The sequence below is a fragment of the Atractosteus spatula genome, chromosome 15 (assembly GCF_055471065.1).
Source record: "Atractosteus spatula isolate fAtrSpa1 chromosome 15, fAtrSpa1.hap1, whole genome shotgun sequence".
In the NCBI taxonomy this organism is placed as follows: Eukaryota; Metazoa; Chordata; class Actinopteri; order Semionotiformes; family Lepisosteidae; genus Atractosteus; species Atractosteus spatula.
Window position 1 is genome coordinate 19,177,466 of NC_142720.1, and position 25,681 is coordinate 19,203,146.

The window sequence follows — 25,681 nt, forward strand, 5'->3', positions numbered from 1 at the left end:
CAGCTATCCGTTTTCATTATTCGAATTTCTGCTTGGCAGATTGACCAAAAAAGTGTGCATTTTAATCACTGATGCATTTTAGTGCAAGGTTAAAGGTTGAAAGAATAGCTAGGAAGGTCTTGAGGACTGAACGATTAAATCCTGACAACGATGTACATACAGTACACGCTACGTCTTAAATTAAATAGTAACGTTATGGTCCCCGGTCTTAGTACTTTTTATTTGAACAACAAAAGGAAATACAATACAAACGAGTACATATAACATACCAATAACATCGTCAGGGCTACGTATTGCAATACAAATACACTTTATGAAAACCATTTAAACTGTAAATAAAGATAAGGTCCGCACAGCCTTCATGTTTTTACATTTCGAAATACTCTGCAAATACCCCTTTACATCTATTTTTAACTGTTCAAACAGGACTCTTCTCAGACCATTTCACTTCATGTATTTAATAACGTGCCCCCATTCTTAATACTGAACCTACATTCACAAGTTCCGCTAATCAAGGAGCTCGCCGTACGTCATGGTCACATGACCTTTAGTGGGCGGGCACTAGATAGGAAGTGATGTTAACGACGGATCTAGAACCAAAACAATGCTATTTAACTTGTATTAATAGCACCTTTTTTGCAAGATTCAAAAATCTAGATTTACCATATTTTTAATGTATCGCAACACTTGTGATTAAATGTTTGTTTTTTTTAAGGTTCCAAAGCATGCATTTCTTAAGTAATGATAATTATTACTGGACTTTGGGATAAATTGACTTTTCTGTGAATGTTAATTGATATGCAGATATTTCATAGTTATGCGATTTTATATCTGCAATAAAATTGTTTCAAACGAATGTAACATGTAATACTATTTACTTGGACACTAAGTTAAATATTCCGTTGCAACGGCAGACAGTAAGACAATACGAAAACAGGGTATAGACTTCAGGGTGGACCCCAGGCATTGCACAGGTTTTGGCAGTGACTTCTAAGCAAAATCCTTATTGAATTAGCACGACTTGGTGGTGAATTAGGCCTGGCAAAAATAACCCCCTCCATGAATATAGGTTCTGTAGTTAAGCTTTACATTTCCCAATTCAATTGTTTTAAAAAATAAAAATCGGTGAGAGGCCGTCTTTATTGATATTTCCAGTTCCAGCCACAACTGGAGAAAATCTGTGTAGGTCTATATCCAGCCATCTCTGCTCTCTGCGATCGATTAGTCTACCTCCGTGCAGCGGAATGCAGGTGAGGCGCTGACGTCGCCTTCAGGTGAGCTGGCAGCGCTCCTTCGCATCCTGATTGGAAAATGGCCGCTGCGGTCCGGTGGGTGATACAGAGCAGCCCATGGAAAACCAGACTGTGGTTTGCACTGTTCGCAAGGATGCTTCTGTGGGCTACTGACCGTGGAGCTGAAGCTACCCCTGAGCCAGGGCAGTGGACGTTCACGATCGACAATGTAAGTGCTTTGAGGAAGAAAAGCGAAAGGGGAGACTGGCAGGGAGGGAAGACCGCTGCAGACTGAGCCTTGAGTTATGAGCTCGGTGCTGCCTGCAACTCCGACCCCGCTGTTGGAATCACAAACAGGCCCCGCCAACGCCGCATAGGAAAGGACTGGCATTGCAGATTTGAGCAAAGCGACAGAAAAAACTAACGTAACTAGCGAACGTCCAGAGCTATGATCAGTAGCATCTAGAGATAAGATGTTTTCGTCATTATCGATAAGTTCGACCCTTAATATTTGATTTTATCGTACCTTTAAGACTTAACATGTCATGAAACTCTTCACAAGTGTCACGGATGTGCAGGGCTGTTTTTAAAATGCAGCCCCAGAGCCGTACTCTCTGTAAAATTTCTGAATGAAGCGAGTTGAGGGTGTGCAGAGAAAGAAAAATAATTTAAAGAATTAATGTAGGAATGCAGGACAGTCCTTTTAGCTGTGTGTTGCTTTTGCTTGTATTTAGTGTGGATTCAAACGTTTTACAGATATCGCAGAAGTTTTAAATTTAATCCTATTTTTAACAATGCAGAAAGGGTATAGCTCAAGACAGGACTAGTCTAGTTCCTGTTACGTTACGAGCTGTCATATACCGTGTCCCTTGTCTGAGCAGTGGTGCCTGAATTTCTGTTGCCTCAGGCTGTGCATTGACGTTTTATCTTAATTTAACACCACCGTTATTTTAACAATAGTTATTTAGTTTTGTCTGAAAGATTACATTTAACGATATGACGTTATTTCTCAAAAGTTTTTCTTTAACGAAAATTGCTGTTACTGCAGATGCAGCAGACTAGTTTATTGTAGTTTGTTTTAAGTCATTATTCATCGTCATATTTTGGTCGTAGAAGGTTACTCAGTCTTATTAGTACTAAACATGTATATTAAGACTTAGGTTTAATATGCGGTACGTTTAGTATTTTTTGTAAAGATGGGTGGAGATCTTTCATACATTCATTTTTATTAAAGGAAGATCTTTAAATTTATGTTATAATATGAAGTCTTTCAAAAGTAAATTATTTATACCAGGTTCCCCTTTTACCGCTATGCCTGTAACAGTACAAGTATCCGATTACAGAGCCAGCTAACAGATGCCGGAAATACGCTCTTGGGTCACGTTGATCCATGTCATGTGTATTCTGTGTAAATATGTCATGTGGGAATTTAAGCCTTGAATTGTGAACAGCGCTTTCTTTTATATGCGTTACCGTTTTTTTTACTGTAATTCCACATAATGGCAGGCAGTTACGTGTTTAATTTAGTTTTCAGATCCCTGGTGTGCAGCTAGAAATCTGGACTATCCATCCATTTTCTATCCGCTTTATGCAGCTCAGTGTCACAGGGGAGCTGTTTAGCAACCACCCGGCTAGCAACGCACGCCAAGGAGGGGACGCCAGTCCATCACAGGGCACGCACAGACCCAAACATACACACTCACCCTAGGGAGATCTATCCTGGAAGCCAGTTAACCTACCAGTACGCTTTTGGACTGTGTGGAAACCAGAGCTTCTGGACAAAACCCATGTGAACACAGGCAGAACATACAAACCTCACACAGATAGCACCCCAAGGCCAGCATTGAACCTATGACCCCACCCCTGTGAAGCAGCAATACTAACCACTGTGCCAATGAGCCCCCCTTATGTATAATAATTTTGAACAAAAAACCTACTTTGTTGTATTAGACAAGAGTTGTTTAGAAGTATAACTAACTGATACCAGTTCATATGAAATATCGGAGCTTGTTAAAACGTTTACTCACATTAAAATGTAGTGTAATATTGTTTCTGAAAACAGGTATGGGGAGAACAGTGCAGTTCATTCATAGCGCAGAGAGAAAATTGAGTACTGTTTTTTTTCCGTTTTTAGTTACCATTCCCATTTTTTTCAGACTTCAAGGCCACTGCTCCTGCAGAAATCCTTGTTTGAAAACACCGATATTTACCTTAAAGGTATGTGCTCTTGGGTTCAGCGGAGAAAATGCTTAAATTTTCCATGTTAGAAGAGTTGCTTTTGCAAAACAAAAGGTCAATGGTATATTTTTATTTCACTTCATTATTGTCACATTAATGCTGTTTGGTACATCCACGTCTAGGCTGATTTTATGTAATTGTCATCCATCAGGTTTCCACTGAATATCATATAGTACTGCTATAACTGCTAAACTTGTTAAACAGTAATTATTGACTGTCTAATGGATTCTCGTTAAGCAAGTATAGATCTGTCTTGGATTCTGAAACCATTCCTTAATGTACCAGAACTTACTCTCCAAAACAGTTGCTGAGTTTAGTAACTGTTAAGATATAATTATAACCAATCATTTTGAATTGAATTTTAAAGTTTGTTAAAAGATAGATGTTCGTGAGTAATTTCAACAGTTGTGATTTTTAATGACATCTCAGTATTTCTTACTCAGCAAACATCCAAAATATTGCATCACTAAGCATTTTCTGTGGTCTCTGTTTCATGTTTCACAGTGACAGTGTTTAAAAAAAATTACACTTTGTTTATAAAAAGTTACTCACAACTGCTTCTTTATTGCATGACAAGTTTGCGATGTGTTCATTGTCCTCTGGGTAGAGGATTGTGTATCAGTGTTAATTTTTAGAAATATTTTAGTGGTGATTATATTACACCACAGCTATAGTGTTTTTAAAATAATATAAATCAGGGCATCTTTTTTAACAGTTTCTGAAAATAAATGTGCGATATTTAAACATATCAGCTGGTAAACCACAGGACTGAAATGGCTTGTGATCACAAAGCAGCATCTCCTATCAACTGTGCATGTGAAGCCGATGCTACAGAATACTCGGTGGCTAAGATGTGAAAGAGATGTGAAAAGTGTAAAGCTCATTTTGTTTTAGAATTAAAAGTTGTTTAGTTTTTTAGCTACAAAAGAGAATTGTCGAAATGCAAACATTAATGAAGGTCTGATGACAAAGAGTGAAACTTTGGAACATGTGTGTTTCTGTACTGGATATGTGTGCTGGAGTGTAAGTAACTCTTCTGTCCTTCAGAAACATTATATTATAGCTCTGTCAGCATGCGGAAGCTGCAAAGAAGCTGTTGCTTAATTTCTGATCCACTAAATTAAGTTAGTTGGTCTTATTATTTAAAAAAAACCCGTGTGTAAAGACTTTTGGCTCAGTGGGTGTGAAGTTTTTATGTAAAGCTAAGTAGAATCATTTGGTTTAAATGAATGAAGCATTTTTAAAAATGTATTAAGTGTTGTAAAATAAAAGGATACTTTGAGTACATCTTAAATTGCTTTTCTCCTTATTCTAATGTCTCTTTTTCTCAGTGAAGTCCTTTCATTGTCCGGAAGTGACGAGATTAACAATCAAGTGGTATCTAAAATATTACCCCTGTCACAATGAGTTTAACAATATTGATGTAAGTAACAGACGAACATTTTCTTGAAATACAACTAAACAGACTTCCTTTCTAAGATAAGTTATACACGCTATACATCTGATTGAATGATGTACAGTTAGACCAGTTTTGATTAAGTGTTTCAATGTAAGGAAACTTAGTTTTCATAAATAAATATGAAGAACATGACATAGTTCAGCATATCTGATACCAATATTCATTAGTACAGAGTTCTAATCATACAGAGTGTCTCTCAGGAAGTCTTAATATATTAAGTCTTCACGGGTGTGATAACATTCCTCTTAAAATTTTAAAAAAGGGTGATGTGATGTTTGTAATTGGTGTCTTAAAACTGAAATAAAAGCAATTATTATATCTAACTTTATCCTTCTTTCCTTTTCTTAGGAGATGTATGATAAAACATATCTCAGTCGTGGAGAAAGTCTTGATCCAAACCCTTTTGGAGCAGGAGAGTACATTAATCACACATACCATAATGTTGTCTGCCATAACGAGCTGCAAGTCTTTCCAGTGTTAAATGTAAGTATATTAAGTTCACTCCTTTAAAAAGTTTTACATCCATTTGGACTTTTTTGCTTTGAAGAAAGGACATGAATAGAGCCATGGATTTTGTTTGTCTTTATAATAATGTGTTTCAATTCTTATCCTCCAGGTGTCTCCATAGTCTCTCTGATTAAGCAAACCTAAGCAATTAAAAAATTGGAATGTAAGGACGAAGTGACTCATCAGGGAAGGAAAATATTATTTAAATTCAATGAAGTCATATGTTTAAATAAAAAAAAATAGTGTCTGAAGGGGAGCATAGGGGCTAATTAAGAAAAACATTCATTGAGTAAAGCATGCAAAATTTCACATTTCACACTTAACTGCAGTTTAACTTTGGGACACACTTGAAAATCACAAATAGACTGAAAATTAACATCACAAAAACATGCAAAACAAAATGTTGATATTGAAAGAAATGAGGCCAAGGCCACCATAAGAAAGTCTGGAACACTGATTCCTGGTAATATCTGACTTGACAGAGGCATGTGTCTGTGTTTTCAACTTTCACTTGGAAAGAAATCTGATAACCCCAAGCTGTGTGCATGCCATAACAAACATAATAAAACATGATTACATTTCTTTCGTAGTTTGGTTACATTTCTTTTTACCCAGCGGAATAACTTTTTTCCAAAACATCCTGAAACAAATGCTTTAAAAAAAAAATAATGTAGACCTTCAGTACAACATAAAACGTATTGTTCTAAAATGTCCCTTTACAGTACTTGTATATTTAAAATTGCAAACTGTCACTTTTATTTTCAGAAGAGTAATTCATTGCCACGTTCAATCTTGCCACCCTCGGCACCTGCTGAAAAGGTAAATGGATGTATACTTTTGTATCGGATGAAAAGGAATGAATCTGAATGAAGTACATAGTTTTATTTTTTAGTGTATTTAAATTCTGGTATTGTACTTAACCACTGTTGTATTTTTATTACCCACTTAAAGCTAAATGCAATGAATCAATAATCAATCCATAATGATCAGCTTTTATCTTACTTATCACTAATTCCCTTCTCTTTAAACAGGCCATTAATGAATGCAACCAAGTGAGTGCATGTTGATGGAAATCTTTGTGTGTTTCTCTCTGTAATAATTTCCCCCCCTCTTCTTTCAGTACACATTATCTTCTACACGGACACAGAATGGATCAGCTGAATTTCACTCTCTGGTAAAAGCCCTGAGCAGTTACAGTGTTTATTCAGTGCATGTGTAGTGTGTTATTTTACTTAGTCATAATTCAAACTGTTTTTCAACTAGTTATGTTCAACAATATTGACACACATTTTTAGGTTATTCAAAAAGCATTTTGAGCAGTGTCAGAAATTGCAACCATGATTTAATGAACTGCTTTGTTATTTAAGTATTGTAAATCTTTTACATCTAAGCACAGGGTGACATTTGTGGTGACAGATTGCTCATCTGCCAGCATCACGCTATAATTGGAGATGGTATTCCCTAAGAACTGCTTTATTCTCTGACCCTTCGCGCTGTTTAGACAACTGGGTCTGTAAGAACTCTTAAATTTTAACACTAACTTTACTTTACTTTATCTCATCGATATTAATGTGCTTGGCTGTTTGCTTTGCCATATTCTGGAGCTCACTTTTTTAATATTTACAAAAATACAATAAACCCTCGCTTTACTGGACTTATAGGGGAGGAGGAGTATGTGGGATTGGTGGCTATCCATTAAATTAACGATGAGAAATTGTGACCCCACAAAAAACTGATATAGTTTCTTTATCAATTTTGTAAAGCCTTTTTATATATATTCTAGCATTTTAATGTTGTTCTTTTATGTACATGATGTCTAATGTTGCATCTCCCTGTGTTAAAGTTTAATTTTCATGCAATCATTCTTCAGCCGTGAAGGGCAGTCAGTAATGTACAGTGTAATGTAAAATACTTTGCTACGTTAATGATATTTTACAACTACTTTCCTACTTTTATTTCTCCTATACTCATTATTTGTCCTGAAAAAAGTGTATTATAGTGAATACCTCAAGAAAACCATAAAAGTAATACCAGAAACTCTGCTTTGGGTCAATAATTAGGGAGAGATTGGTACTTTAATGAACTACCGTACTGTATGTCCGGAATTGCAGGGTGGTCCATTAGTGTTTGCAGAGCCCCCTCCCCTCCCACCAGAATTTGCCTTTTAAATCCAGTGTGTGTTAAAGAGAGGGTTTACTGTATAAAAATATTTGAGGCTAAGAGAGCCCACAACTGGTTCTTTTGGTATATTTTATTGGTATACTGAAATTTGACTGCTCATCCCAGAAACAAACCTCTCTCTTTCTCTGCACAGTTTAACCTGTGGATAGACGTACATAAAGATATGATTTAGTTTGCTAGTCTGGGTTCTGACCGGTAAAGTTGCTTGTTCATAGCACAGGTTGAGCTTGGTGGCTCAGGCGTGAAAAAGGAGCTTTTATGGTTCATGTGACTATCGGACTGTAACCAGGACTATCAGGCAGTAAGAACCGGCAGAGCACTGCTGGGGTAGGTGGACATTAGTCAACCATGGTCCTCAACAACTCCAGTATTGTGCCATGCACACGTTTGTATACTCATAACAGACCTTGTTGTTACTAAACGTGGATGTTGTTTCTTCTGTGCAGACATAGGTTCATGCAATCCTAATTCTCTCCTTAGGAGGATGTTATAGTCACAGCATGGAGAGATGGGCCGTATTTATTAGTGGTTTCTTTTAAAACATATGATGGAAAAGCTAACTGGAATTTGTCAGGTAATTATCTTATTAACCAGATTGCATGTGATCTGTTGTAAATAAGTAATGTCATAAGGAAGTCTCAACAAACTAAAAGTCCTGAATTGTGACCCATAAATAGCTAAGGAGCAAAAAACAACAGAAAAGTTTCTGTATAAGTGTGTGCCTTACTTTTAAGTGATTCATGTCTGTGTTAGTATATAAGTTACTTTGATAAATCGGTTTCTCAGTACTAATTGGAAGGAGTTTGAACCCTAATGTGGTGTAAGACTTGTTCTTTTTGAAAATAAAGCAATCCTTTTCTTTTAGTGCAAGTAACTATGAAAGGCAGCCATGGATATATATCTGTTACAGAATGGCCGCTGATGATTGTAAGTATTTTTTCTCTCAAGTATTTTTTCCTCCATATATTATGCTTTTTTTTCAGTCATGTATATTTTTTATCCCTTCAGCATGCTCACTTTATTTAACATTGATGTTTGTCAGAAACCTCCTGCCCCACTGAAAGCTTTAAATGTCATGAAAAATTGTTCATACTGCATTGCTCTGCTCTTCCGCAACTATGGCGCCTTGATTAGTGCTGTTAATCGGTGCCATGGGTCAGTATCCAGGTTCATTCTAATATGGCTCCTATGGAGTTCCCAGCACCTCCCAAATTTATAATAGCTTGCTTAGAACCACCATTTTGGGTATTGCTGTTAAGCACAGCAGTACATCAAATAGACCAGTACAAATGTGAATAAAGCAGAAAATCATTAATTTAAATGAGTCGACCCTCTCTAGTGAGCCATATCAGGGCCTGTCTGTTAGCTGCCCACTGCTGAACTGAAGGAGGTGCTGCTGTGTTTTGCTCCATCTCTAGGTCAGAAGCATTTATATTCTCCTGCAGAAACCCCTGTAGCTTTCCTTTAGTGCTTGTGTGCTGAAGAGCTTCTCAGTTTCAATCACATCTTCCTCAGTTCTTCACAGGACACTATTTGTTATTTCTAATTTCTCACACAATTGGCATAAGGTTGCAGGGAACTGGAGCCTGAATTAGATGAAGCGTTTAGAAAATGGATTGATGGATGCCTGGATTATACATATCAGTAAATATAAACAAACAGTATATACTGTATGTAGGTACAGTATAGTTAAACCTTTGTTGAACCATAAGCTTTGTCTTATGCTTGTTTTTTTTAATTACATTTTCCTAGAGTGTTAACCAAAATAGTGCTAAGCTGGGTACCGTTAACTGAGGCCCCATAATATTGACTTTCAAAATCACTGCCTCCCCTTGTCGGTTTTCTGGTAACGTCACAAGTCTCTCACAGCCTGTGTTTTTTCATCATTGATGAGATGAAACTCATTCTCTTATGAAACATTGTTGATTCATTTTAGTTCTACATGGTGATGTGCATCATCTACATTCTTTATGGAGTGCTGTGGTTTCTGTGGTCAGCGTGCTATTGGAAAGATCTCCTGAGGATCCAGTTTTGGATTGCTGCTGTTATCTTCCTGGGAATGCTGGAGAAAGCAGTGTTCTGTGCTGAGTATCAAAATACCAACTTTGTAGGGTCAGCATGTAAGCTCCATTGTTTTTTCTAGACAAAGGGTTGCTGAGCACTTTATCGTGAAATTTAAGCACTGACATGAACCTCTCCGTTTCCTTATTAAGATCCTGCTTATTTGCTTTGTCCTGTTCTGATGCTAAGAAAGATAAAAAATGTGCCAAGCAGCTTCAGTGATGTAGTTCTAAGGACTGTGCACAGCAGTGTTGAGTTAAGACTCTGGCTCTGCAACTTGTTCTGTAACTGGAAGTTTGTGGGCTCAAATCGGAGTGGGGCAGTACAAGTTGTTTACTTGAGCAAGTTACAGTACGTCGTTCCGATTGCTTTTGTAAAGTACCCAGCTGTATAAATGGGTACACAAGAAATTTGCTATGAATAAAAGCATCAGCTAAATACACACCTCTTTCATACCTTAGAACACCCTTCTTTAACCATATACAGTATATGATCTGCCTACTGAGTCCTTAGACCTGACAGCACTTGAAGATAAGGCAGACAGTGTCATCAGCAATTTGAATGTGCTCTTTGCAGGTATTGAATATGTTTTATGTCTCTCCCAGCATGATAAAACACTAACAGCAGTGGATTTGAATACCAAAATGGAAATTGAGTCAACGTTTTGAACATTTAATGTTTTATGATACGGTACACTGTAGACCTTTAAGTGTGTGCACATATACTGTATTAAAACGAATATCTAGTTATTGTTCTTGATTACTTAATCTTTTCAGCACAAGGATTGTTGATCTTTGCTGAACTTATTTCTGCACTGAAACGGACATTAGCACGGCTACTGGTGATCATTGTGAGCCTAGGATATGGAATAGTCAAGTAAGTGTCTGAAGGATCTTTTATATTTATCACCATCATGTGACACAGTGGCCTAGTGGACTTGAATATTGATCATAACCTAAGTATTTTGAGCTTTATATTTCTTAGAATTAAGTCTTATTTTTTTACACAGTCTAGGGATGCCACAAAATCAGCAGAGAAAACACAAGAGAAATATTTAAACGGGAAGTGGCAAGCAGCCACCTCTAACTTTGCGGTCAGCATTGCATTCATTGGCACACAAGTGACGGATCAGCCAAGCAAAGCCATATTAGTCATAAAATGTGCATGCCTCTCTGTGGGGGGGAAGTAAAAGTTCACTGTCAACTTGTATTTAAACAATCTTGCATCTTCTTATCTTGCTTCTTTTTGAAAGACCTTTTTTGCGCATTGCCTGTAATTGTTTTAATTTTTCTGTCCATAACAGGCCCCGACTAGGAACAGTGATGCACAGAGTTGTTGGATTAGGAGTTCTCTATTTCATCTTTGCAGCTGTTGAAGGAGTTTTGAGAATAACAGGGGTAAATTATTTTATTTTATGCGATTGATGAAGTGGAAAAATAATTATACAAATGTGTTAATATATACTGCTATATATATCACTATCCTGATTATAGCATGTTTAAGTTGTTTTGTATCTATTTTTTGCTGTTAAATATTAAATATATCGGTGCAAAGCCAAGTCTTTCAATAAGTTTATGGTGCTGGAATCTTTTATGTCTGGAGCACTGAGCATCCTTGCTTAATTTCAAATTTGTTTTCCTAATTTGAAAGGGTCGCGATAATGCTCCTGCCCTCATATCAGAGATTGTGTTAAACATGTTTAATACCGGCTTTGTGTGGTTCATATCCTTTTCAAAATGTTTTTGGGACATGGAAAAGTGAAGGTATTTTAGTTTTAAAAAAAAAGCTAATGCAGCAGGAGTTTTATTAAATAATATTGCTGTAAATAGACCATTTATCCACAGAGAAAATTGGGCCACAGTATTTTCTGAGAGTGTTCATAAAGATGGCCATTTCAACTTTAAAATAAGACGTAGTTTTCAGGAGTTTCAGACCTTGCAAAATACTTAGAAGAATCAGGTGGAGTGTTTTACACTATCTGCATGCATGTATTATACTCTTTCAGTGTAATTTTTTTAACAATCCAGAATTTACCACAGCTCTGCCACTGAATTCCTCAGTTTCACATTTTCTTTCTTAGGCAAAAGATTCTGACCTTGCCCTTCTTGCCAATATTCCTCTGGCTTTGCTTGACTCTGGTTTATGCTGGTGGATATCCTTTTATTATGCTACTTGTTTCTGTCAGTTGCTTGTGTTGGTGCCTATATAAATACAATTTCTTTTTCTTTTTAAAGATTTGATTACAGTACTGGCTTCTTTACTCTGTTATGAAACTGATTCAACTGGGGTAAATGTCCTGATGATGAAGTATTACAAGCGTGTGTGGTCAAACTACATCTTAGTGTTATGCATTTTATGACGCTGTTTTGTTTTTTCCTTGACCATTTTCCACATATTTGTCACTTTGGCTCAAACCCTAAAGACATTAAAATTAAGGAGAAATCCAGTGAAGTTATCTCTTTACAGGCACTTTACAAATACATTAATATTTGCAATAATAGGTAAGTATTCCAGTGCAATAATTCATTTGAATCCAAAATATTTGGATGCACAAAGAGCTAATTTCTGTTTTCTTTTTACAGCTTCAATAATTTTCATGATATGGACAACAAAAAAGTTTCGATTGGCAGATTGTCAGTCAGTGAGTACTGTGAATTTTGACTGTTCATATCATGTTGATGTTGGTAAGACAAGTGTCTTACTCACTATTGTAATTATTTAAGGCACCACACAGCACTATATGATATTTTTTGTTAAATTTAAAACTTTTAAATCCTGGAGAAAGTTTATGTAATTTCTTGTGGATTCATTATTAAAAATATTTTATGAATGGGATGAGGCCATTCAGCTCATCCTTCTCATTTGGATGCTAGTTGTGCATTAATCACATCAAGATGTTGCTTGAAGGATCTCTGGTAATGAGATTCAACACCGTAAGTAGATAGCTTCTTGTATTCAAATCTCTACAACCCTGCCGTCTTAATCACTTAGTTTCTGCTTTAATCGTTCTGTGCCTATTGGTCTTAACAACACTGACAAAGCTCTCCTTTAAATTTCAAGATCTTACTTGGATCATGTCCTCTTGTAGTCTCCTTTGTTTAACACACAAGAGATTTCAGTTCTTTTAAACATTCTAAATGAACAGACCACAGAGGATCATGATACTAATAAATGGAATGGTAGCTTTTACTGGTATAGATTGGTATCTGTGGATGTGTTTGTACAGTTTGTGGTTATCCTACCCAATAAAAAAACCCCAGGTGAGTGGACACAACAGATATATGACAGCTTTTGAGACTGGGATTTATTGGAGAACTAGGCAAGATCACATGATCGACGATGTGCTTGCAATGCCCTGGCTGTAGAGTGGTACAGCTGGAACTGGAGTGGGCTGATATTGGAACCAGAGGGTTCTGGCACTACTCCTCACCCCTTGGATTCCTCAGACATTTGGGCACCAAAGGGACTCAAATGTAAGGAAATAAGCTGTAATGTTTGTATATGTAGAATTGTTTAACTTCCTTTTTTAAAATCTGCCAGGCAAGGTGTGTCACTCTTGTTTGTATTTGAATGCATTATTAACCCTTGTGGACCAGTGGTTGTCTCCTCCATTGGGATTAGAGTGTGGTCTCGCCTATAGTGGACTTCAATTAATGAAATTGGATTACTTACTTCTATGTCTGAATGCATTAGGCTTGGTCAATTTTAGTAAGTGAGTATGTGAAGTCTGGATGCAATTTTGGGATCTGGAACTCATTTTCAACTGTACATCACAGGATGTAGATATTGGTGCTTTGTGTCTTTGCATTAATTTTGTTTTCAGTGTTTTTAGCTACAGCCTGTTTATTTCTCAACCACCAAAATGTTCACAGTATATTAAAGAAGTCATATGACGTCACTCGGTATGTTCTCAGTGGGAATGTTTAATTATGTATTTTTTCAATTGCTTGTACTCAAGCTGACGTCAGAACTGACTGACTATTATCCAACATCTGTTAACTATTACAACCTCCACAATGTGTAACAGTATGATACTGTAAGTTTTATAATTTAGTGCTTGGTAGTTCTTTAATGCAGCAAATCATCCATGTTTACTTCAAAGTCAATTTCTTTGTGTGTCTACAGGACTGGAGGGAGCTTTGGGTGGATGATGCCTTCTGGAGATTCTTGTTTTCCATCATGCTGTTGGTAATCATGTTTCTGTGGAGGCCATCCGCAATCAATCAGAGGTCTGCGTACAGTATAAATCTGAATATTAACCAAAACCCTGTCCTGGCTGCTTCCCATTTAATCTTAAATTAAATGTGCGTTTATTTTTCCAAAGATATGCATTCACACCATTAATGGATGACTCTGATGATGAAGAGATTGAAGAGTTTTTGCTGTCAGATAATTTAGGTAGGTTCTGCAAATATTATGATGTACCTGATTATATAGTTGTGGGAGTCTATTACAAAACAGCCAGTCATAATGTGAAACGTGAGACTTCAAGATGGTTCCAGAACTCGCTGGATGAGATTTTGGGGATCAATTAGATAAGAACAACCAAACCTGCCTAATAGGAATAATGTCCTTTCTCCTTAGAAACTCTTCTAATGCTGTTCTGCAGGTATATATTCACTTGGTTTGGTACAGCTATTAAGGCAATGTTTAAGTTTTTAATTTGGCATTTTGTTTTAATAAGCTTATTCTCCTGGAGAATATGACGATCCATCATACTAAATATCATGCACTACTAAAATGAAAGCAATTGTGGCTACTATATCGCTCAGCAGACTCATAGGAACAGGTTGTTTGGTTAAAGTGCTCTTTTTGTAGACTTGGGGGTGGGGGTTAATCTCCTTCACCTTTCTTATCATCACATAGAGAAACTGTGAACAGACAAAGGAAACTGCAAAAAATGCATTACCATTGGAGGTAATAACACAATTACAAAATTTAGAGCTTAAATCATTCTAAAATGTACTACCATACACACCATCATTTTAATAATAAATATGCTGCTATAATTAGTAATTTGGATGATTTCAGAACTGCTACAATACCAAAAAATTGTGATATAAATTATATTTTCATTCAGGAAATCTGGTAATCTTAAGAATTAAAATGTTGAATATCCTGTAGGAAAGGGTAAACTTTTGAAAGCTTTTTGTGTGTGTGTTTTGTGCATTTGTGCTTCTTGTTTCTGTTACTGGAATTTAATATATTGTGTTCATTTTTAGCTAGTGGCATCAAGCAAAGATCATCAAAATCTGAATCAAATGGGACATCAAAGCCTGTAGCTCATCCTGTAAGTATCAGTGTGTCTGAAACAAATTCGTCATCTTTAGGGAGTGATGGGGGGAAGTTTTTAGTAAAGAGGTGGGTAAAATAAAATCTGTTAACTCCCCTGTCCCAGTATCCCTCTGTCTGCTTTCCTTGTCCACGGGCAACAGAAGAGCTGCAGTCCTCCTCTCGAATGGAGAGAGGCGAGACAGACTGATCCAGGCAGGCGAGGTGCCTGAGGTAACACAATAGAACCCCTCAGTGAGTGGAGGTGCCCACCTCCCCCCCTTCACCACCAAACCCCATTTCTCTGCAGGCTCCATGAAGAACAACCTGAAGGGTGGACGGGGCTAGAGCTAGTCTGCCTTTGTCTCCTTGGTCGCTAGAGATCCTCCTTGCTACTCTTTATATAAAATTTGAAACAAAGTTATACTGATGAAATTTAACAAGTGGACTTAAGTCTGAGGTTACCTTGTCTTGTTCTCTTTAAAGGATGAAAACTTAAGATGGGTGGAAGAAAACATTCCATCTTCGCTTTCAGATGTGTAAGTATAAGTGACCATGTGGTTTTTCTGTTAGCTACACCGAGGTGTGCTCTCTGAGTCGGGTGTCTCTGGTTCATATTTCTTTTTGCTGAAGAATTTAGAACTGTAATTGTACTGTTGACCCCGAATTTTAAAAGATGCCATGTTTCATGCAAATCTGCTTTCTCAGGTGATTAGTGTTTTCATTTTACCTTGTCAGTCCATAACAATGCCAAAAAACATTTTTACAATTACAGAGCCCTGCCAGTCCTCCTGGATTCAGATGAGGTAAATTAATCTTATTCCTATCAAGAATTTAAAAAATGCACGCATTTTTTCCTTTTCTTGAAATTTAGGCGCAGTAGTGCTAAATATTTTCAGATGTTCTTTGTAGAAATGTTCATTTCCACAACTATATTAATCCTTAAAGAATCATTCTATCAAACTTTTCAATGCCAAATGTAGCAAAACAATGAATACAAAATATCTACATTTGTTACGCACAACCAGATTAAGAGGTTCCAGTCTGTTTCATACTATTTTTATTTGGGAGTATAACCTAAATTTGTTAGAATCACGTGGAACAAATTCTGAGGTATTTTTAATATTCAAGACTTTTTTTCAAGTTTACCTTGTTTACTGTTGTTCACTGACATGAATAGGCAGAATGGAGTTTTGTCTCATGTTTGGTATTATCCAAGTGTCACTTTGTAAACTACACGTGTTCAAAGCTGTACCATGAGCAGTCTTGACTTGACGATACTGCTGCTGTTGTATAGCTCCTTATGTAAAATGAAGCACAGTGGATTGGACCTAATACAAGCAGATGGTGATAGGAATAAAAGGAATAAAAGATCAGTTCTGCTGTGTTCTGGGGCTGTGCTCTGTACATTAGAAACTAGAATTCATATTTATTTTTCTTACCCTTTGGAAGTAACAAAGATGCTACCCTTAATGGCCATAATAACATTTTTCATACAGTCTAATTTAATGCATAGGTCAGAAATACACTGCATATGCAAAGAGCTGATTTGCTTAATGCAAGAAAACCAAATATTTTATGGACTTGACATACCAATGCTTTTAATAAATAAGTGTGTAATACAAGCACATTGTAATTAGTAACTGTCTTTGTTTTCACCCTAGGAAATAATGACAACAAAATATGAGATGTCGAAGATGGAGTGATATAAATGGCTGTTCTCTGTCGGTGGTTTGCCTGGCAATAATGATGACCAAATATATAACAGATTGCTTGGTCATTTGATAATTTAACTTAATGTAATGAGCCTCTTCAGGGATTGCACACTTTTTTTCTTTTATAAATATCATTCATTCTCCATTTCATTCCAAAGCAATATACAAAATGTTTCCATTATTATCATTTTGGAAAATGTAGTTATGAATACAGGTGAGGTCTTAAATATTGGATGAAGTCGTAAATGCACTTTCAGTATTACTGGAGTTCCATGATTTAAATTGGAAATGGGTCATATTTTACAGTTTGTCTTATTTTTGTGGGCCTCACAATAAGGAAAACCTTTTATTTGCAAAACTGAGTAGTATACAGTTCAGGCCAAGCAAGGAAAATAAAAAAGTCACTTTATTTTGCTCTTACACTTTGTCAGTTCTTTGTCCAAAATGGAAGAAAAAAGGAAGGATTTCTCAAAGTTCCTAAAATACCAAAGCTAGACTTTTATAAAACAAATTACACCGGGTCTATGTGGTTGTCATTTTTATAGCATATTATTTTGTGAGGCTGTGCTGAACAAAATCAAGATAACGTCTGATACCAAGATGTTTAATGGTTTGCATTTCCTTTACTGGTGTTTTTCTGCTATGTAGTAAATATAGTCTGACATAAGTGTTTAATTATCGTGTTTCTTTCTGAGTTGTGTTCTGGAATTATGTTTGGATTTTTGTTCTGCTCCAATTTGAGTTAGAAACAAACGTTTTACTCTTTGCATAGCAAAGAGTATTACGTTGTCAGAAAATGCAAAGTGACAAGTTCGCATTATTTATGATTTTTCTGTTATTTGCCTTTATAGCTGTTTGAAGTGTGCTGATCCCATTGAAAGCCTTTATTATAATAGGTTTTTTTCTTTACTTTTGAGGAGTAGTTTACGAAACTCAGTTACTCCCTTAATCACTGAATACAGATTATTTTGTCTTAAAGCAATGGTATTATTAAATATGAGGGAACTTTTTTTTCTCATTTTAATAAAAAGTGCCTCTTTTAAAGTCAACCTTTAAAAGTATGTATATTTCACTGTATTGGGAACACTTTACGGAAAAAAATTGGTCATTATCTTTATTTGTACTGTACAAATCCAGTAAATATGAGTAGTTCAGTTGAACTTTTAGGAGTACAAATGTGACAGGGAGATATTCTGCAGTTAAAACACATGCCATGCCATGGTTTCTGAGTGAATGGTACACTGCAAATTTTCTTTTTTCACTTAAACAGTGTTTTTATCTAGTGGGTGGTAGGTTCACCAAAAATATTTTTTCTCATGCCTTCCATGGTTTACTTTTGCTATTGGTATTGCAGTGATTTAAAGTATTGCACAGAATATTGGTCGTCGAACGCTCTGGCTCTGCTAATGCAGTTGTGTTTCCAGTTCTTTTCCATTTCACTGAATGGGTGTTTTTTCAGTATTAATTAAATTTATTGTAAATATGAAATAAAATGGTTTTATTGGAATTCAACTGTTCTGCATATGCACTTTTCCTTTGACTGGATGAGTCTTAAAATGTTTTTGAGGTTTACAAGGCTATGTCTGTTATGTTGTTTTATTTAACAAGAATAAGGTTCCCATCTTATGTTCCTGTGTGGTTTCCCATGTGGAACAACACAGGAACATGCTGTAAGATGGGAACTTTTGTGTGGTCTCAAAACAGGCTGGACTTGGTAGGAGGTCCACACTGTCTCCTGCAGCTGTGCGGCGGTCTGGTGGGTCACTGCTGATGTACTCTTTACACACTGCAGAGTCTATATTCTACAGATCTGGGCTTCATGCTTGATTTTGACACTGAAGATTGTGGTCTTGACATCCTGGAGTTACAGATTGTAAGTGGGGTTTGTCCTACTGATAGAATCACATTCTCAGGACAATCATGGATTCTTTTAGATCCTCTCTTTTAACCGCGTTAACAGTGTTATTGATGGACACTGACTCCTGAGCGCCCTATTTCAGGTATTTGGAACTAGTTTGTTTCCTGGTTTTAAGAAAGAAAATTATTTGGACATAAATATTTTGATTGGTAAGGAGGAAAGAATTCAAATATTTAAATTTACGAATGGAAAATTTAATTGGAAAATTGTGATAATGATGGGTCTAAATATTTGGAACACGTGCTGAACATTATTTTGCTGTCCAGTGATGCCACTGATAGTGCAGAAAAACCTAGATGCAGGCCAAAGATACATGGACTCGTGTGAATTCTTTGATGTATGAATTCAGCCTGCTTTGATGAACTTTGTACTGTGGAGCGAGATTTACCTTGCCCTCTAAGGGGATGAGTCAACCCAAACCATGCCAGGAAAATGCACCCATCACCTTAACCCTCCAGAACCCTTCACCTTGGGAAATGAGCAGTCGAGCCTGGAGGCTTCTTTTGGCCACACATGTACTCATCTGCTTGTTGCGAACAGGGTGAAGGATGACTCATCTATCCATATAACTTTTTTCCATCACTCAGTCGACCACTGCCTGTGTTTTTTGCACCACTTTACTTGCAAACTTCTATTTTTAGGTGTACTAAGGGGTTTATGCACTGCAGCCTTTTCGTAGTGTCGGTCTCTGTGAAGTTCCGACAGACTTGATGGAACTGCCTGCTGCCTGCTTCGACTGACATTTGTGGTCAGCTGATTCAGAGCTGCTTGTCCGTTTTGCATCTCGAACCAGTGCACGGACTTCATGGTCGAGGAGTATCCACCTTCCTCCACTGTTGCCCTTAGTTGATGACATCTTTCCCTCTGACTTCCATGCCGACATCACCCCAGCCACTCCTTCTCATGAAACTTCAGCACGTTGAGCAGTTTCCTCACTGAAACTCCTGCCAAACATGCCCCAGCAATCACCCCTCTCTCAAAGTCACTGAGATCTCTTCCTCTAGCCATGTCAGCCAAAATAATGGGCACCTGGGTCTACCCAGCATTTTTATACATGACCTCAGCATGATGGGATGGCACCTGTGTGAAAGCACCTGTTTTCAATATGCTTGTATCCCTCATTTACTCAAGTGTTTCCTTTATTTTGGCAGTTACTTGTAGATTGCTTTGTATGTTGTAAGGTAGAGCAACACCTGTAGCATTGTCATGTGTTAATATATTATTTACCACTAGGGGGAAGCATGGGACCAATTCTCTGACTTCCACTCGCAGTGTTCAGATTTCTTTAAAAATTAAATAGTTTAATTTAAACTACTGCACTGTAGTTTGATATTATCAGTCTACACAACTATTTAATGAATAACCAGCTTTATTAGTTGTGTAGAAACACCTGCTAAAAATACTTCAAAAATGAAATAATATTTTGTGTGCTTCCAGAAAAAGTCCTGGAAAGGACAACGCTGAGGCATGAGGATATGCTAGAGGAGGGTGAGACACCTGCTGTGAATATCCCACCCTCTACCCAAAGATATTTCTAAGATGGTCACTGGACATCGGCTGCAAACAATGGAAAAATTAACCTGAACAAATGAGCTTCTGGCTGACATATTCTTTGGCACAGTGGGTTGACTATGACTATGGTTAGGTAAAGAGAAGGCACCCCAACTGCTTGCATTTCAAAGATTTCAGCCATTAACTACAACTAAATATTAGGAATTGTGACACCTTCTTGTGAACCTGTGAAGATCACAAAAAGGTCCTGGCAAGTCTGTGAATGCTGGTTGATGACCATAAGAAGAACAAGAATTGCCTTCATTGTGGAGAGCTGTCAAGATAATGGATGTGTTTCAAGGGTAATCAGTAGAACCTTTATAGAGACCTCCTTGACCTCTCTTTCACACTGTTTAAAAAAAATTAAAGCCGTGTGAGTCTTATTTATCACTGTGAGGGATCCCCCTTAATGATGGAATGATACATACGAACATATTAATACAAAATTCAAATGTTGCTCGAGAATCAGTTTATGAAATTATATGTGGTATCCTTATGGAATAAATGCCCCAGTGACAATGTGGGTCTAGTAGTACTGTTCTTTCTAAAATGAAGATGTACAATCAAATCAAATCATTTTTGGGAAGCTGGTTTTGTTATTCTTGAGCAAGTCAGCAAGTTCTGTTTTATGAATCCAAATATTTGGGTATCGGTGTTGTCGATGTAGATGTGCTTGGTTGACTAACCTGGTAAACTGAGATAGGAAAATTGGACAGATCTTATAAGCAGCGAACTGGGAGCAGAATTCAGAACCAATAGGAGACAAAGACATGTCAACGTTTCAGAAATGCATCTGGTTAGGAAAATATTGAAAGGCCCAAAATTTGTTCCTGAAGTCCAAATCTAGGAAAGTATTGCAAAGTGGAGAAATTAAAAAACTGAGGTAAGACAGTGCTCTTCAGAAAGCTTAGTAGAACAAAGATTCAAACATGGAAATGGTCTATACAGTACCAACCTACAGGCACAGCTGAAAAAAGGACATTAGAATTTCAGAGGCAGAACAGAATATTGCAATGCAAGCAATAAATAACAATCAGCATTTTTTAGGACTAGCTATATCAGAAGCACTCTAAAAGCTGGAGTAATTTTGAAATAAGAGGATTAGTAATACAAAAAAATATTCTTTGCATGAACATTGCATACGGGATTTCACAATAGAAGAGATCAATAACATGTCCTATATTTTGAATGACCAACAACATTGGGGGTATTTTAGCATAACTGACAGTGAGAGTCTACATCTTAATAGTAATGAATTGCTGGAGCCTGATATTGCAGTCATACTTAAGAAAATGAGGGATGTTCTTCCTAAACCAGTAACTAGGAGAGGTCCTCAGCCCCGGGCCTGGGAACTGCTGTATCTAATGGCTTGTGTTCCAGCTGAGCTGTGAATCACCACTGCTACTGGATCCCTTTCATTATTTTGCTCAGTTAATTAATTTTAATTTTCTCCTAAATTTCAGAGATACCTGACTTCTAACTTACTGTTTGTCAAACAACAGTGTACAAAACTTACCTGTGTCTTCCATGTTCTTCCCCTTATTTTGGACTAAATAGATCTTAATATGTGATCAATTGCTGGTGAACTGATAGAAGTGGTGCTAACAACATATCATTCACTTCTCATCCTGTAGAGGTCCAATCGGTTAGTCTTACATCTGTTATTGGTACACAATAGATCTGAACTACAAGAATACTTACAACGTAATGGCATTTTAAGAGACAGTTCACATGGGTTAAGAAAGTAAAGGTCTTTGAACAAATAACAAAGTCAGATGTTAATAATAAAATGTTTGACAAGATATATTCAGACTTCCAGAACCTTTTGCTAAGGTGCTTTATAAAAAGTTAATTCTCAAATTGAAATCCATAGTAATCCAGGGTAATGTCTGAACGTGGATTGAGGTTAGCAAACATGCAGTGGAAACAGTGTATTATCTGAATATGTGATCAATTTTTTTAAAACCGTTCAGTCTAGAAAAGGGAGAAGGAGAAGAGATTTTACCCAAATTTATAAAATCAAAAATATCTAAAAAGCCATAAAAGGCAATTCAGGAGACCACGAGTGGAGTACCACAGGGATCTGTATTAGGACCACTGCTCTTCTTTTCTAGATTTTGATCTAGATTATGGTATAGTTAGAAAACTGGTCAAATTTGCAGATTATAATTAGGAGGATTAGCCAACCCTTTAGAGTTAACAAATGGAAATGACATTTTTTGGCACAGGCTTCCCTGCTGGGAGGTTGAGGCACAAACTCTGGATTCCTTCAACAAATCGTTGTATGACATTTTAGAATCAGTTAGCTCCTAAACTCTCAAAAGGGCAAGACAGTCTGAATGACCTCCTCTAGTTTGCAACCATTTTCATGGTTTTAGAATACTGTATCTTCATAAAAAGAATATGGGATTTTCCCCCTTCCGGAAAAAAAACAAATCAGTTTGGGTTCAAGTTTGGGTTCAAGTTCTCAGCCCCTCAGAACTCAAGGTTCATGCAGTGCTGTGCTCAGTGGAAGACCGGGCTGTGGAGAGCTCTCAGTCACAGCAGAGATCATTGCACTGCTGGAAAAATGTTTTCAGCTTGTGTTCAGAATTGTACTGTAGCTTCTGGAACATGTTTCTGCATTAAGCACTGATAATTTGTGACAGTCCTACACGCTCTCTGTTGAAACATAATACCGCAGGGCCATTTTTGTTTTAGGGATCATGTTTTTTAGTTTTGGTCCATGGGGCTTTCGTGTATTTGTTACTAGAGAAATTATTCTTCTATCCTTACTCAACAATGTTTTTTGTTTTCTGTGTGATGCTGTTCAGAACCTATGAAGTCTGATTACTAGGATCTCCGTAGTTATATAAATTCTTACCACATTTTGGCTGAAAACCGCCTCCCCTTAAAATTTAAGGCTCCTTTGTTTCACAAGTGTATTCATTTTGGCTAGTTAAAAGGTAACGTTTGATAAAATTGTAAGGAACCCCACATGTAATTTTGTATGAGATCATAAATTGCCCTAGAGGTTTCCGACAGAACTGCAATGAAGCAATTGTTTTAAATGTCTGAAACAGATCCAACTTTTATAAATTTTGAAGTAAAATGATTAATTATTTGCTTTTTGGTCATAAAAACCTGCTAGTGCTTGGTAGAAAATGGTTTGCATATGTGGGTTTGTATTTGCTTTTAGAGGTTGAGGCAAAGCCTGGTAAAACATGCTTAGTTGTTTATATCAGTGCTCATGACACGTGCTCTCCCTACAGGATTGCCCCCAGAACATAACCCAGAGATAACAAATTACCCTTACAATGGTATCCTTCATTGACTGCGAATAACATTCACGTGCAGTTGCACTATTAAACTGAACAACCCTGAGATTTTATTTTTATGCAAAACTTCCTTTATAGATATGTTCTTTCCTCAGATAATCGGAAAAATCTGTTTGGCAGATTAATGTCTGGGCATGCATTGAATCAATTATTAAAGACTTAAATGCAGCCTTTTTTCTGGGAAACAGCTACTGTTGAGAGAATGTGAGCCCTTCACACTCGAAGAGATGTATTGGGTGGCATGATGTCTGTTGACTTTACTTCTCTTTTTCTTTTGTTTTTCATTTCACACGTCCATTATAATTTGCTTGCCAGACATTAAATGAAAAAAATCCTTTGTAGACCTAAATGAGGTGTTTGTATTTTTAATTGAGAAATGATGCATTTGTCAGTTACTCCTACAGAGGTTTTGCATTTCTGATCTGAATAGTTGGTATTACAAAAATTCCACGACACAGCACTCATTTCCCCTGAAAGCCAGCACATATTTCCATCTAGAAATCATCTCCATTCTTCTTCAGATCATCAGTTTATTGGACATTTTTCAAAATTATTAACTGGTAGAAAAAGAAATTTAGTTGTCAAAGCTATTTGTCCTTCTCGTATATCCAATGAGCTCCTGTTTCCTTCCACAGCCCAAAGATATACTGGTAGGCTGAGTGGCGTCTTGGAAAATTGGCCCTGGTGTGAGTGTCTTAATGTTTGTGTCTGTATCTGCCCTGCGATAGCTTGGCGTTCCACTAAGGGTGTATCCTGCCTTGCGCCCTTACTTGTTCGGATAGGCTCCAGCTCCGCCGTACACCTGAATAGGATTAAGTGGTTAGAAAATGGATGGATGAATGGATACATCTATTAAGAAGTTCAATCCACAATTCATTATGAATACATCCTATTCATTTTACAGTGCCTACTTTGTGTTTTATAATTGAAATATGGTGAACTGTTGTTACATTTGTCCTTTATGTTGTTGCATTGAGGGGTAAAGGAACAGATTTTTTTTATACCGTTCTTGTATGTTTCTTCTGCTTCCTTTGTGCAGTTCACTCTGTCATATTCGAACCTTAAATGTCATGTGACCGATACAGGTTTATGGCTTTTTTCCATTACTAATCTGTTGTTTTTTTCAGTCTTGCATTACATTTCTTTAAATATAGCAGAATATACCACAGAAAAATAAAAAGTTTTTTTTTTCTAGGATGCAATATAAAAATGTGATTGAAAGGCCAAGCATTACCCATGTCGTTTCAAGAAATAGGAAGAATCGTGAGTGGGATTTTTTTCTTTTAGGAGTATTCAATTTGTGGAATACAGTTTTTGAAAAAGAAGCTCTATGTGATATTGAGTACTTGAAATAATTGCAGAATAGTAGAAATAATGTAAATCACAGAATTCTATTTTGTGCGAAAATGAAACTCACTCCAGGGATTGTAAAAGTGTGGTCTAGAATAGCATAGTGGTGTGGTGAATTCAGGATAAGTGCTATGGTATGTGTCACATGATAAGACTAGTGAAGGCAAATTCATGAAAACACATTGTCTCCAGCATCCATGTTTCAGGAGAAGCAGTATGTCAAGAAAGTATATACAAAACTAGCACTGTTCACAACAGCTACAATCTCAAATACTCCACATCTGCTGCTGGACTGAAAGAAATCTTTGGGCATGCACTCATTCTGTAGACTATGTAATACAGACAATGACTGACAATTATTTTATAGCAGTAAAATATACATTATCACAAATTAAATGAGTTCTTAAAACTTTTTATGTTTTAATTTAGCCAGTTTCTGCCTTTTCATTTGGTTCATCAATTCATGTAAATTGTATGTTATGCCCAGTTTTCACTGTTTCCCAAGTTACTGAGATTGTATTGTATGCTTTACGGGGCAGAAACTTTTAGTTTTCCTTCATGATGTCCAGCAGGGTTTCCTATATCCAAAAGTCTACCTATTCAGTGTCTGAATTTTTTTTCCGAGTTGATATTTTCCAGGTATTTCTTGTCAGTACAACACTCTCAGTCTAAATGCTTTGCCAAAGGAACTAAAGGGAGGGGAGAGTTTGTTTTGTTCATTATTTACTCTACCTGAAATTTAAGTACCATGTCTTGCAAAAGTACTCTGCCCCCTTCCAATGATGTCCCATTTTGTGCAAATAACATGTTTTTTCATTTTTATTTTTGCAGTTTTTGCCGACATTTAACTTCTTTAACCCATAAATGTGTTCACTTTGAGC

The 25,681-nt window shown here is 36.7% G+C and overlaps 1 protein-coding gene across 2 annotated transcripts; it reads left to right on the forward strand.

Annotated features, from left to right (window-relative positions):
• Positions 1–1,277: 1,277 nt before the first annotated feature.
• On the forward strand, positions 1,278–18,176 carry tmem87b (transmembrane protein 87B). 2 transcript variants are annotated; one of them, XM_088933921.1, is made up of 20 exons: positions 1,278–1,461; positions 3,389–3,449; positions 4,802–4,893; positions 5,278–5,412; positions 6,202–6,255; positions 6,557–6,610; positions 8,098–8,191; positions 8,483–8,544; positions 9,554–9,737; positions 10,455–10,554; positions 10,982–11,075; positions 11,329–11,399; positions 12,070–12,179; positions 12,261–12,319; positions 13,804–13,907; positions 14,003–14,076; positions 14,901–14,968; positions 15,436–15,488; positions 15,725–15,755; positions 16,614–18,176. In XM_088933921.1, exons 1-20 carry the CDS (start codon positions 1,312–1,314, stop codon positions 16,653–16,655), a joined length of 1,692 nt encoding a protein of 563 aa, XP_088790047.1. In that variant the 5' UTR covers positions 1,278–1,311; the 3' UTR covers positions 16,656–18,176. The 2 variants fall into 2 exon arrangements, with proteins under 2 accessions (XP_088790047.1, XP_088790048.1); XM_088933922.1 differs by lacking the exon at positions 11,329–11,399 and adding an exon at positions 11,759–11,830 and having other exon boundaries at positions 12,071–12,179.
• The last annotated feature ends 7,505 nt before the right edge of the window (positions 18,177–25,681 follow it).